At 39.9% G+C, this 15,242-nt stretch overlaps 1 protein-coding gene across 2 annotated transcripts in view; it reads left to right on the top strand.

The window, feature by feature from the left end:
* Positions 1 to 15,242, top strand: part of ARPC1A (actin related protein 2/3 complex subunit 1A) — a 28,008-nt gene that overhangs the window by 3,962 nt on the left and 8,804 nt on the right. For both annotated transcript variants that reach the window (XM_067705610.1, XM_067705611.1), the window contains exons 2-5: positions 2,534 to 2,626; positions 4,693 to 4,797; positions 11,000 to 11,222; positions 13,569 to 13,676. In XM_067705610.1, the coding sequence (XP_067561711.1) occupies positions 2,534 to 2,626; positions 4,693 to 4,797; positions 11,000 to 11,222; positions 13,569 to 13,676 (529 nt within the window). The remainder of the gene's footprint in view (positions 1 to 2,533; positions 2,627 to 4,692; positions 4,798 to 10,999; positions 11,223 to 13,568; positions 13,677 to 15,242) is intronic.

A 15,242-nucleotide genomic window follows, 5' to 3' on the forward strand; every position in this document is an offset into this window, starting at 1 on the left:
CGCGCAGGCTCAGCGGCCATGGCCCACGGGCCCAGCCGCTCCGCGGTATGTGGGATCTTCCCGGACCGGGGCACGAACCCGTGTCCCCTGCATCGGCAGGCGGACTCTCAACCACTGCGCCACCAGGGAAGCCCGAGAACATTTTTTAAAAATTATTTATTTATTTATTTTTGGCTGCGTTGGGTCTTTGTTGCTGTGCGCGGGCTTTCTCTAGTTGCGGTGAGCGGGGGCTACTGTTCGTCACGGTGCGCGGGGTTCTCATTGCCGTGGCTTCTCTTTGTTGTGGAGCACAGGCTCTAGGCATGCGGGCTTCAGTAGTTGTGGTGTGCGGGCTCAGTAGTTGTGGCTCACGGGCTCTAGAGCACAGGCTCAGTAGTTGTGGCGCACGGGCTTAGTTGCTCCGAGGCATGTGGGATCTTCCCAGACCAGGGCTGGAACCTTTGTCCTCTGCATTGGCAGACGGATTCTTAACCACTGCGCCAGCAGAATAGTCCACCTTTTCTTTTTTAACTGTATATGAAATGTGTGCTTTTATTGCATGTAGATATTTACATTAAATTATTAATTTGCAGACCAATTTTGTTTCAGTTAACAAGTAAGCCTTTAAAATGTGGCATATAAACTAAATTGCTTTTAATTAAGCAGATGTTTATGGCACAACATGTTATTTTGAGTAACTGAGTAAAACCTTTTGTAATGGGTAAGCGTATCGTATCAGAAAAAGAATCATGCACTGAGCTTCTGGAGGTTTACTTAAAAAAAAATAGACAAATTAAGCAGTGTTATTTGAATTCATTTAAAAGTTTTTTTTTATTTCGAGTTAGAGATTTTATTTGTGAGTTGCAATTTGCTTTCTAGAACATGTACTCGTAAAAAAAATTAATGACTTAAATATCCTCACTCTTAGAATAGAATGTGAAACACTGATATTTCTCTGCCAGTTCAAGATATCAGATGTTTTATTTAAGGGTACACTTATCTCTTTTTGACCTTTAGGTTCCCTTACAACAATTAGCAGAGACATTTCCTTTGATTTCTACTAAGATTGATTTCTGCTTTGTCTGAACTTTCATTGTTCACTTTACAACCTTCTAATGGCCTTTCCACTCATTTCCTTCTTGCATCAGAATTCCTATCTCACATTTCAGTCTCCACCCTAGGTTGACTTGTACTTAAGTATTGAAACGTCTGAGTGCTGTGGGAGTGCCTCTTAGAAATGATAAAAAAGGGATGGGGGTGGGGCCGCTGACTGCTTTTTTGAAAAAATTTCTCCTATTTCAGGTAAAAGTTGCTTCATCAGTGTATCTAGATTTGGGTGCCTATAGAATGGAGAGTGTGATTTGATTTTTAATTTAATGATGTTTCACAGATTCCTGCTTTTCATTTAGTTACAATAAAAGGTTTAAACAGTAACTAACATAACAAATACCTGCCTACTCTTTGCCTTGATTCGCCAGTTGTTGACGTATTGCCACATTTGCTCTTTATACATCTACTTGTTGTCCTGAATGATTGAAAATAAGTTACAGAAGATGTCATGACATTTCATCCCTAAATACTTCATTATCTTTATCTCCTAAGAGTTAGGATATTCTCCTACCTAACAGCCAACCATTATCATAGTTAAGAAGTTGAAAATAATTCCATATTGTTGTATGATAGGTAGTTCAAATACAAATTTTTCCTATTTTACGAAATACATCTTTTACAGCTGTTTTAAAAATGTAGGTTTACAATCAAGTTTCATTTATCAGATTTGGTTTTCATAGCCCTTTTAATCTAGAACAGCCACCCTCCCCCACCCCAACCTCTTTTGAATTGTCCAGGCCAATTGTTTTATAGGATGGCACACATTCTGGTTTTAACTGTTTGTTTTCCCTTGGTGTTACTTAACTAATTCCACTCCCCTTTATTTCCTGTAAACCGGAAATTAGGTCTAGATGTTGATTGGATTTAGCATAAATACAATATGTTTGGCATAAATACTTCATAGGTAGGTTGGCCATATTACCAGGTTTCTCCAGCATAGTCCTGTGGCCTGTTTTTGCAGCATAATTATTAATAGTGCCCCTTTATGCTCTCTTGAATGTATTCTGGTCTGGATAATAAATTAAGTGGTCACTATTTATAAGTGATGGTGTGCCCTTCAGTTTGTCTCCTGTCAGGAGGCCTATCAGATTATATTGTTCCACTACTTATGATACTAAGATTGATTGCTTGGTTAAGGTGGTGACTGCCAGATTTTTTTATTGTAAACGCATGTTTTTCTGTTTGTAATTAATAAATAATCTATGGGATGATCATTTGAGACTGTGTGAATGTCTTGTACCCCAACAGTCCTTAACTCATGGTTTTAGAGTCCCTTGATGTGGTTACAGTGCTAATTGTATTTAAATAATTAAGTTTTGACATTGAGATTGGTCTTTTTCAATGGGAGAATGGTTTTATTTTTCCCCAAACATTTCAGGATCCCCAGACAACTTAAATATGGGTTGCCTGCCATTTTAAATGCTTTTTCTGTTGCTTGTTGCAGCTTTCTGTCCTTTGAACACACTAAGAATAATGTCCCTGCATCAGTTTTTACTAGAGCCAATCACCTGTCATGCCTGGAACAGGGATCGTACCCGTAAGTATGCTATTAACTTTGCTCCTTTGTTTTGGTACCTTTGATTCTTTTAGATGTAGGTACTTTTAGGTATCACATATTTCAATATCATGTGAACAGGACATAGATATAGCTTCAGAGAGAACTAGGTCAGTCCTTTGGTTTACAGGTAGAGAAATCGAGGCTGAGAGGGTTGGAAGGACTTTCCAGTGGTTACACCCAAGTTAATGTCAGAGCCGTAATTAGCACTCAGGCCTTCTGGCTCCTTGTCCACTTCTTTTTCTACAGTACCACCTGGAGGACAGTTTATATCAGAGACATCTTTCATTGCCCTAATAACCCAATGTCTGGGATGGTTGTACAGTAACACTGACCACCCAGCATTTAGTCAGAATACTAGGACCTAGATATAAGACACATATGGTTTACAAAGTAAACCATACTGAGAGCAGTATTTAATCTAGTGTTTACTGTGCTATTCGTAATAAGCTTGAGTTTCCAGTTTTATAGCTCTAGCAAACTAGAAAGGGATGGAGAAGACTTTTAGAAGTAGGTGTAGTACAGCAAGCAAAGTGCAGGTAATATGACAAGGAGAAGGCAAAAAAAAATCTTAAAACAGACAGGGGCTTCCCTGGTGGCGCAGTGGTTGAGAGTCCACCTGCCAATGCAGGGGACACGGGTTCGTGCCTCGGTCCGGGAGGATCCCACATGCAACGGAGCGGCTGGGCCCGTGAGCCATGGCCGCTGAGCCTGTGCGTCCGGAGCCTGTGCTTCGCGATGGGAGAGGCCACAAAAGTGAGAGGCCCGCGTACCGCAAAAAAAAAAAAACAGACAGAAGTGTAGTATTATGCCCATGAGTTATTTTTAAAAGTTAGGTATTTATTCACTGTCTAAAATAATAGCCTTATTGAAATATAATTCACATGTCATAAAATTTACCCTTTTGAAGTATACAATTCAGTGGTGTTTAGTATATTAAACAGAATTATGCAACAATCACCACTGTCTAGTTTCAGAATATTTTCATCACTCCAAAAAGAAACTGTATGCCCATTAGCATTCACTTCCAATTTTCCTCAAAACTTCCAGCCCTAGGCAACTACTAATCTGCTTTCTGTCTCCATGGATTTGCCTGTTCTGGATATTATGTATAGATGGGGGAACTATTAAATGATTGACCTAAAGTTTGGGTCATAGACTTTAATTTTAAGAAATCGATATTTATTTTTTAAAAATGGATGAACTAGAAAGGAAAAAATACCAGTATAAGTTCAAAAAAATCCATCATATATGTATATTCTTAACATTTTACATTGGTCTAAGAGAGTTCTCTTGAGAATTCTATTTTGTGATTTATATTGGCTTTATTGTAAAGAAAAACTTCAATATATTTTATCAGTAGTATCAAGGGTTGTTGGAGGTTTTGTTTGTTTGTTTCTTTGTTTTTATAAACTAGTGGTTCCAGCCTGGGTCTATGATAGCAGTAATGAAAGCCTATGAGCTATTTTTAGTATTTCAGAAAGTCTAACAGAAATAAAATATTTGTCCTTAATAGTGTTGTACAGGCAAACTAAAATGTCAAATATATTTACTGTGGACTAAAATTATGTCAGTTAAGGGAATTCCCTGGCGGTTCAGTGATTAGGACTCAGCACTTCCACTGCTGGGGCCCTGGATTCGATCCCTGGTTGGGGAACTAAGATCCCTCAAGCCTAGCGGCTGGGCCAAAACAAAATAAAATAAATAAAATTATATCAGTTAAGTATAGTAATATTGTTTATTTGTTACTGGTTAGAACTTTAATTGACAGTTGTATATGTTTATAATAAAATGAATTTTTTAATTCAGTCTTTCTAGAAAACATTTTAAAATATGGAGTACAAGTAGAGGTAAAAATAATAAAGGAATTCTTCAGGACGAATATTGGGAACCATTTTCTGAAACCGCTTTCCTGTTCCCTCCTTTAGTCTGTTTTTATTTTTTTTATTTTTTATTTTTTTCAGTCTGTTTTTAAAATGCCAACTGTAACATCACTTTTTTTGTGACAATTTCGAGTTCAGGTGTTAACTATTGACTTTTTTCTCCAGAGATTGCCCTTAGCCCCAATAACCATGAAGTCCACATCTACAAGAAGAACGGGAGCCAGTGGGTGAAAGCTCATGAACTCAAAGAGCACAACGGACACATCACAGGTAAAAAAAAGGAGATCACATGAGCTTAGTACGGCATTTCCAAGTCTAGCACGCTTCTGTGTTAACAGATAGCCTAGTAAAGGAAGTCTGCCATGGTACTTAGTGCAGCATTTACTGATTTTTCTTGAGAAAATTTGAGAAAATATATAATAGTGACCTCAGTTTTTAAGTGCGTCTCTGAGCCCAGCTGGTATGCATTGTTCTGCTAATGTTACAGAAAACACAACCTACTCTGGGGACTAGAGAGCTTAGATTAGATGAGACATGAAAGCGAAAACCAGACAGCACGTCAGCTGTGTGCAATCGCAAGCCAAGCTGTGTTCCCAAGTCCTAAGGGAACGCTGTGGCTTCCAAAATTTTGCTGTATGTTGTTTTTAGGGCAAGGAAGACATTCCAAAATATTGAAAAGGACATAGAGTAATATAACAAACACCCATATTCCTGCCACCCAGAATTAGCAGCTATTTATCTTTTTTCCTGTGCCAGAAAACTTGGGACACAAAGATTTGATTATAAGAAGTATATTATTATAAGAAATATTATTCCAGATAATGGTAAAGTCTCCTGTCACCACCAGTCCTATTCCTCTCCCCCAGAAGACACTGTAATTGGTATGACATTGTCCCAGTCCATTTTTTATACTTTCACATACATGTATGTGTGTGTGTGTGTGTGTCAGTGTGTGTAAGCAGTCTTTAGTACTATTGGCTAGAATTTTTAAATACTGCATAAATGGTATCATAGCATGCATCTCCTGTGGCTTACTTTTGCATTCCACATTGTTTCTGAGTTCTCTGTATGTAGGTGTATCTAGATCAAATTGATTCCTTTTACCCGCTGGGTAGCATTTCATACCTCATCTATTTACTCTTTCCTCCATTGAAGGATATTTAAGTTGCTTCCACTTTTTCCCTGTGACATTTTAGTGCTAAATTGAGCGTCCCTGGGCAGATCTCCATTCAGGTGTGAATGTCTCTGGGAGACTTGCTGTACCACAGGGGTGCAAGCATCTTCAGCCTTGCCAGGCATTGTCAGATCGCCTGCATTCCTGCAGCCCTGATAGGAGTGCTTTTCTTCCCACACTCCACACATGCTTGATAGAAGCAGACTGACTGATGAGTGATCTTTGGTCACTCTATAAGCTGCATTTCCCTGATTAATAGAAAGGTTGAGCAGATGTTTATTAGCCACCTGGGTTTTAATTTTCATGACTTTACTGTTCATAACTCCTAACCATTTTTCCATTGAGTTTTTAACTTGTTCTTGTCAATTTGTAGAAGACTGGATCTTAAAGCATTAGCTCTGAGGCAGATTCCTGAGTGTACAGTAACTTTCATCTTTGACAAAAACTATCAATGAATAGTTGGGTAAAGGTAGCAAGCAGAGCAGTGTCGAGTTTTATTAAGCAAGTGTGAAATAAAGGAGAAGGAAGAAAAAATGGAGAATTTTTACAATGTTTTCAGAATTTAGTAAACCATATCTTGATACCAGATTTCAAGAGAGTGTATTGCTTTGTTGTTAAATCATGTCTGGCTACTTTTTTTTTTTTTTGCGGTACGCGGGCCTCTCACTGTTGTGGCCTCTCCCGTTGCGGAGCACAGGCTCCAGACGCGCAGGCTCAGCGGCCATGGCTCACAGGCCTAGCTGCTCCGCGGCATGTGGGATCCTCCTAGACGGGGGCACGAACCCATGTCCCCTTCATCCGCAGGCGGCGTCTCAACCACTGCACCGCCAGGGAAGCCCTGTCTGGCTACTTTTTAAAAAAACATACTAACTTACTGCTGCGTTCAGGGAGAACTCTTAGTCTTTGACCCTTACTACCATAGTTTCTTTTTTATCCTATTTTCTAAGTGATTCAACTGCTTTAAACAATTGGCCAAGCACATCAAAACTTATTCTCCTTAACTTTTCAATTATAAATTTCTCACCACAGTCTTGGGTTTCCCTTCTCACAATGATTTTTTGCACTTAAGTGGGCAGCACAGGGACTGATGATAATTTTCTTTTTTTTTTTTAATTGGGACCCTTGAGTTTTGCCTCTCATCCCCTAATACGCTGATTAGCTTAAATATATCCTTCCCCGCAATCAGAGAAAAACAGCATGTTTTGACCCTCTGCACCCCTTACATTGTATCCCCAGCAAAAACTTATGACCATCCCTTCTTGTTTTTACCAGTGCTTTGTATGTGATATCAGTCAGGAACCGACTAACTATATTACCAAACCAGCACCAAAGACATAATTTCTATTTTTGTTGCTGTTGCTTTCCCATGACCTTATTTTTATGAGGTTTGGCCTATTTTCTTTAAGTCCCTTTGCCAGTGGCCTTACAGACTAAAAATAAGAACACTCATATTTTAAATTGGAATTTTAACATTAGGAAATACTTATAAATGAGAAAGGGCCAAGATGAAAGACCAAAGAAATAGCCAAAAAAGTGAAATAGTTATGTCCTTTTTCTCCCCCTGCTTCTCTTCTGGAATCCTTTGAACTTGGGCCTGTTTTCTGTCCAAATGCTCAAATGACATTTTTTTTTTAGATCTGAAAAAGCTGTTGTTGGAAAAGTCTAAATATAACTCTGTGGCAGGAGACCAAGGATCAAACATAATTTCTCAGAGAGATAGTAACTACGGAAAAAGAAAATTACTCTCTGAAGCTTTTTAGAAGAAAAGTCTGCTCAGTACTACAGAGAAAAAGAGTATGGCATGCATCAAAGGGATATCAGAGTTCTGGTGTTTTTCTCTGACTTTATTCTTTTGTGTTAAATGCTTGATCACCATCTCCTTTAAAAAAAAAAAACATTTTATTGTGGACACTTTTACATAGAAAGCATATAAAAGCAGAGTAATGTAATGAGCCCCTATATACCCATGACTCATATTCAGCAATTATCAATTCACAGCTAATCTTGTTCTCAGCTCACTCTCAATTCTTTTTCCTATACTATTTTCAAGCACATCCCAGACATTGCATCACTTCATATTTCAGTTTGCGTCTCTAAAAGGTAAGGACTCTTCAACAATAACCAATACAATAGTCTGTTTTAATTGGCATCCTAATAAGGTACACACATGGTTGTGATCAGTTGATCTATCTATTAAGTTTATAGGTTCCCTTCTTTCTTTTCCTTTGCAAATTATTTGTTAAGAAAATTGAGAAATCAGGTTGTTTGTCCTGTACTGTTTTCCAGAGCCTGGGTTTTATGGATTGCAAGCCCATGGTGTTTCACATATTTCTCCGTCCTCTGTGTTTCCTGTGAATTGCTAGTTGAAGTTAGGTGGTAGCAGGTTCTTTCATGACGGAGGCACATAATGTCCGGTTGTCTTTCTTTCTGTGATGTTAGCAGTTGTTGATGATTAGTGCCTATAGCCATTAATTTAGTAGTGGCTGCAACATGATAATATTCTAAATCTATCATTTCTTCTCTGTTAGCTGGAATACATTCATAAAAGAGATGCTTACCTTCATCTACTATTTGGTTATCCTGAAATATAGTTAGTATAGGAAAGACAGGATAGATGTTAGATTCCTTTTCTTTTCCTTCGAAGTCTTCTAATGGCAGGAAAACAAAAAAAGATGCAACGCTAAATTAGCAAGAGATGAGAACTTGCCTTTACTGAATATTGGCCCTTCCCACTCTCTTTTTAGCAAGTGTGTGTTTTAAAAGAGTTAAAAGCTAATGTTATCTAAAAACAGGTTGAGGCTACGACTCTGGTTTTACAACTCCTATATTCAAATGAAAGATGTAGCCACAGAAGTAGACTTAGAACTATAAAACGAAGCAGAAGGCAGTTCCTTGTATTTTTCTTAGAGAATAAGGATCTATTGATTTTTTTTTAAAGCACCTCAGGAATTCTTATAAAATACATACGTGTGTAATTAAAGTGGTGGTGATATTGGAATGGGGTGAAATTTGAGATTGTCAAAATCATTACAGAATCACTGAGTTTTCTCATTACAAGGCAATATTCTGGATAAGGATGTATTAGTCTTCTATCGCTATGTCACAAATACTACACACTTAGCCACTTAAACCAAAACACACTTATTATCTCACAGTTTTTTGTGCGTCAAGAGTCTGGGCTTGGCTTCTCTGGGACCTCTGCTCAGGGTCTCACATAAGCTGTAATCAAGGTGTCAGCCACGGAAGGGCTGTTCTCATCAGAGGCTCCACCAGGGAAGGATCTACTTCCAAGCGCCTTCAGGTTGATGGTGGTAGAATTCATTTCCATGCAGCTGAGAGATTCATGGCAGCTTGCTTCTTCAACAGAGAGTAACAGAGAAAGACCTTGAGAGTCTCTAGCAAGAGGGGTGCCGTGCTCTTAGGTAATCTTGTGCACTAGTCACATCCATCTCACCTTCCCAGCATTCCACTGATAGAAGTGAGTCAGGGGTCCTGCCCACACCCACAGGGAGGGGGGTCCCACAGAGTCGTGAACAACAGGAGGTGGAATCTCGGAGACCACTCCAGGGTCTGCCCACCACAGTAGTTTCAGAGACTCGCTTCATATTGTCAGGAAGCTGGTAATCAAGTTAGGAGAACAAGACAGTCATAAAAATAACTATTTTGCATCACACTTCTGGGAATTTATCATAGAGATCATTTTAACCAGAGCAAGAAGGTGTGTGTCTGAATGTTTATTCCAGTTTTATCTATTCTAATAAGTGACTGGGAATAAAAAGTACAACAATGGGATGTTTTGGGAAATTATTATGATAAGATCAGTGTTCTAAAATAATGTACAACCACTGCTGATTTATAAAAAACAGGAGAAAATGTTTGCCATATTAGTATCCTTTGCGGGAAGAATGTGTGTGAAGAATGGAAGCAGGGCTTTTTTGACTTTGCATGTGTCCCATCGTGATGTTTGTCTCATGATAATATGTGGGTTTGCTTTTGTAGTTAAAAATAAAATTTAGGGCTTCCCTGGTGGCGCAGTGGTTGAGAGTCCGCCTGCCGATGCAGGGGACACGGGTTCGTGCCCTGGTCTGGGAAGATCCCGCGTGCCGTGGAGCGGCTGGGCCCGTGATCCATGGCCGCTGAGCCTGTGCGTCTGGAGCCTGTGCTCCGCAACGCGAGAGGCCACAACAGTGAGAGGCCCACGTACCGCAAAAAATAAATAAAATAAAATAAAATTTAAAATGTAATAAAGAGAACTGCAAAGCTGTCCTATAATGAATAGATTTAAAATAAAAATACATATCACCGAGAATACACTTCCCCATATTTTTCCCTTCACTGGTATGAATAATTGAGCTGACTATTCCTGTAGGTGAATGAACATAAACTGTTCACACTACTAAAGTCACTGTAATTTATGGCTAATGGAGACTTTGATTCTTACTTTTTTCATGTAAATGTTAAGAATGTTAATTATTTTTAAAGAGATATCTATAATAAAAAATTATTAGTAGTATTTCTATACCTTCAGTGTTAAGTTATACTTACAGAAAATACCTCATCAGTAACTATAAAATGACTGAATCATAGCAGATTTTACTCTTGGTATATAACAAACTGACCTTGACTTTGGGATCCGTCATAGAGGCACCAAGTAAGTAAAAGTCTGATCAAATAAGAAAAATAAATCTTACATTCAGACACATATTTAGGTCTTTTCCTTGTTTAGATGCAAAGATACTCAAAGACTCTTTCATAGAACCTGTATCATGTAAAAAAGGTATTTCGGTTAGTTTAAAAAACAGTGAGCTTCAGAAGAATCACAATTTATATTTTCCCCTCTATACTGATGATTGTTTACCCTATATGTTGTTTTATTTGTAGGTCATATAGCAGTCTTTCAGTTAATATCATGGACCAAGGTCTGTTACTGAATGAGTAAAGGTACTTTCAGAGAAAAAAAAAAATCCAGTAAAGAAGGAAGAAAAGGGTCTTCAGATCACATATTCTAAAGATATGTGGCTGGGTGTTAAGAATGCCCCTGCTTGGTTTGTAACCTCCGCAATTATAACAGCTCTGTTCTGCCTGGCCTCCAGAGGATCCTGAGTTACGGAACTTTGCAGAGAAACATCCTTGCCTTTGTGTGTGAAGTGGTGACCAGGACCATAGGTGGGGAAGGATGGGCTGGGGAGGAAGATCCCAAGCCCGCATCCAGCCCTGCTACGCCGGTGCCCTCCTGCTGGTGCCGTGTCAGTTGTCAATGGCCAGGCAGAGCAGATGCCACCACATCTCAACTTGCAGGTATCGACTGGGCTCCCAAGAGTGACCGCATCGTCACTTGTGGGGCTGACCGCAATGCCTACGTGTGGAGTCAGAAAGATGGTGTCTGGAAGCCGACCCTGGTGATCCTGAGAATTAACCGTGCAGCCACTTTTGTCAAGTGGTCCCCGCTAGAGAACAAATTTGCTGTGGGCAGCGGAGCACGACTCATTTCTGTTTGTTACTTCGAGTCCGAAAATGACTGGTGAGCAACATGAGTATTTTTATTTCTCTGTAGAATCATACATTTGGACTGCTGTGTCCTCGGTGACTTCTTGAGGCACTGGGTGGAGGCTTAACTGTAACTTCATCTTTTCCTCATCTGGATATTTTTTTTTTCCTTTGAAATTCTCCATTCTCTCTGAACATTTTTCCTTCTTCTGTGTGCAGGGAGTCCAATCTCACATCTTTCTCATATTAATATCGAACTGTGGTTTCCATGTTCTGATCTCCTGACTTGTTTGTTCTTTAAGATGCTACAACTCTTCTCACTCTGTGCTGTCTAAATTGCTGTTTTCTTACTCTGATACATAAATTATAAACTTGAAAGATGCTCAAGTTTATAAGGATGTGCCCTAAGGAAGTTTTTTTCCCTATCTCTATTGACTTAAAATATCTAGGAGTCTTACAGATAACAATATTCTCCTTTCTTTAAAGTTTTATACCAAATCTGTGTCCTGGCATAATATTTTACTTGTTTAAACTGTTAAACTTTAAAATTTGACCAGAATCTCAGAAATATAATCAGCCTGTTGTACTTACTTTATACTGTAAACCACTTGGAGCTGAGCCAGTCAAAATACGGGGATTTATTTAATGGCTAAGTAAGTTATTTTAACTACTCCTTCCTGCTTACTTTGATAAGGAAACCACTCTGCTCTACCTGGCATGTGTTCAGAAGGGGTGGTAGATATGCTTCAACATGGAATTGTCATTTAGTGCGAAACTGGCAGTGTTTGTACTAAAAATAGCCGGGTACACGTTACTCTTCATGTGTCACTGTCTGAAACAAGGAAAGGAAGGGATTATCACATTACAGTTTGTAATTTAGTAAAACCTCAGAAATTTTGATTCTTTGAAACAAGTCTGTGAATTTGCACCAAGTTTGAATTTTGAGTTGAAGACCTGCGGTTTTTCTTGCTTGCAAGCTTGCAAGCATGTGTAAAAATAAGACTAACAAAATGTTGCCTGCAAGAAATTGTTTAGAAGGCTCACTGTAACAAATAGATTAGAAACAGCTTTTTTCCTGGGTAGCTTTCAACCTCAGTGACTTTGCATTCTTATTCATTGAAAAATAGTCTCAGATTCAGGCAAATTGGGCTTTACTGTAGTACGAGGTATTGTCCCTTGATCAAGCCATTATGTTCCGGGGAGTGTCTCAGCTATGGCACTATAATTCATTTGTAGGATGCGAGTACTTTAAAACAACCTCTAAACGCCTTTAAGGTAAAACAACTGTTATAAAACAAGTCAGAATGTTGTCTGCTTTTCAGAAAAGACCCTACGAAAAAGATTCTATAGAAAAGTGATTTAACATCCAAGGAAGGGTGCTCTGCTCGAGAGTAAGTCTCTCAGCTTCTAAGCAGCAGAACAGCATTGGTCTTTAAGCAGCAGTTTAGGGACAGAAATTGAATCAGGCCAGAATAATGACTGATCTTAGACATAAATAAACATTTTAGTGGAGCTAGAGAGTTAGTCAGAGGCCCATCACCAGCAAGAGGTTCTGCTAATTTCTTGATTTCTCTGTGAAAAAATAAAGAATTTGCAGCTTCTCAGAGACTTAGAAAGGAAATTAAACTATTTTACAACCCAAACTTAACCCAAAACAAAGGAACAAATCACTGAATATTTGTAATAAAAATTCAGCAGACTTCCCTGGTGGCGCAGTGGTTAAGAATCCACCTGCCAGTGCAGGGGACACGGGTTGGAGCCCTGGTCCGGGAAGATCCCACATGCCGCGGAGAAACTAAACCTGTGCACCACGACTACTGAGCCTACATGCTGCAACTACTGAAGCCCGCGCATCTAGAGCCCGTACTCCGCAATAAGAGAAGCCACCGCAATGAGAAGCCCGCGCACCGCAACAAAGAGTAGCCCCCGCTCGCCAGAACTAGAGAAAGCCCACGCACAGCAACGAAGACCCAACGCAGCCAAAAATAAATAAATTTATTTTTTAAAAAAATTCAAGTGATTTCAAACCTCAATTTTTATTTCAAAGGTTAGAGTTAACACATAATGTGAAAGTCCATGGGGGACGGTATGAGAGTTAATCCATAAATATACTTAATGATGAGGATCCCCTGGTAGCCGGGAAAGTTCCGAACTGGCTGCTCTGATGAAAACGTCAAAGCCTGAAAGACAGGAGAGCAAAGGGGCCACATATGGTTCCCCTTCCTCTCTTCCTCTAGAAATGCACCTTCTCTCTGGTAGAACACTCGGTGGCCACTTGAGAACCACGTGTAGGTGTTTTTGCCTGACACACATTTGTAGGTCATTTGGGGACGGTTGCTTGATGCGTGGATAAACTAAAATGAGTTTTCTCCTTTTGTAGGTGGGTAAGCAAGCACATTAAAAAACCCATTCGCTCCACGGTCCTGAGCTTGGATTGGCATCCCAACAACGTCTTGCTGGCAGCAGGATCCTGTGATTTCAAATGCAGGTGGGAACGAGTGAGGATTGGTAGACGGCCTTGAGCTCTTCGTTTTTCATCTTTCAGCAAGTATTTTTGAGGTTCCTTTTCTTTGTAAGGTACTGTGCTAGGCCCCACGAGCGTCCCAGAGATGAAAGGAGCTTGTGATCTAGAAAAGGAGCTACAGCAAGTGCGGAAATCAGGAGGTATCAATAGAAAGCAGTGGACCAGGAGGGGCAGGCGGAGGGATGCAAGGGCAGAGCCAGGAAGTTTCCTCAGGCAGAACATCCAGGTACAGGGTCCCCCGCTCTCACGGTGTTACTTCTCATTTCATAACCCAGGCAGCAGACTGGGCAAATTCCAGAGTGAAACTAAGATCAACAAAACAGAGCTGAACAGAGCACTGCTGAGCTGTTATTGTGCGGTTCCTTTTCAGTTAAAGCTCTTTATTTGTCATTAGCATGAGACTAGAAGAAACACAGCCACTTTGCTGAGAGCTTTAAGGGTCATACAGTGTAATTGCTTTTTAAAGCTGTTCTTTATCAAGAAGTCTCCCCCCTCCCCACCCCGGCCTTAGCCAGAAGAAAAGCAAATGTTGCTTCATGTTGACTCTATGGTGGGTTGGGAGGTGGGGTGCAGCATTCTTTGGTAAGCTATGTGGAGAAATTCCAGAAAACCTGGCCAGTGATTTATATCCAAGAATCCTCACGGGGTTTTTGGTTTGGGATTTTTTTTTAAAGGACTTGTATGGGAATTTGGCTGTGGGATGGGAGTACAATAGTGTCAAGGTACTTTTTGGAAAAATATTGGCTCTTCTGCTTGAGAACCAGTGTTAACAGTAAAGATTTTTTCATATTCAGGAGTTTTGTTGTTTGTGATGTGTTACGCAGAGTCATTACAGCTCCCTTAGAAGATGCAATTTAACCATACCACCTGGGTTGTCAGGCTGTGTCTAAAAATCTCCTTGTACAAATAGCTTACAATTCTTTTGTTAATATTAATTTCCAGAAATAAACTTGGCTTTGACCTGTGGTCCTGTGGGTAAGGGTCTTTTCTGTTCGAACTGTCAATTTGGCAGCACAGTTCTTTCCTGGCTTCTGATGACTAAAGCAGTAGCCATCGTGATGCAGATTTAAAGCACAGAGATTCTGAGGTCACATCATCTAACTTACAGATAATTCGAGGCTTCCTTTGCCTCTCCACTGTCCTGCCTCTTCCAGAGCTGCTGCCATCATTATTGTTTTAGGGGGAAAATATCCCAGATCGCTTCGGGAGTCTTTAAGTTTCAGAAGTTTTTGAAGAGAAGCTGTATAAAGAAATAGCATTGGAGGGCAGATCCCCAGCTGTTCTCTAGCCCTTCTGCTTCCCAACTCTGGTCAAAACATCCTTACGCACAGCTTCATGGAATTAGAGAAAGAGACTGATGATCCCAGGCTGTAATGGACCCGCCGTCATCCCAGACTAGGCCTGCCACAAAGGCTGGACAGTGGACCTGAGGGTGACACTAGGGAGAGCCTACCCACTCTCACTGGCCTCCCTTGACTTTCTCTTTGGATGTCTCTTTCTTCCTTTCTTTCCTTCCTTTCATTCCTTTCC

The sequence above is a fragment of the Pseudorca crassidens genome, chromosome 15, assembly GCF_039906515.1.
Source record: "Pseudorca crassidens isolate mPseCra1 chromosome 15, mPseCra1.hap1, whole genome shotgun sequence".
NCBI lineage: Eukaryota > Metazoa > Chordata > Mammalia > Artiodactyla > Delphinidae > Pseudorca > Pseudorca crassidens.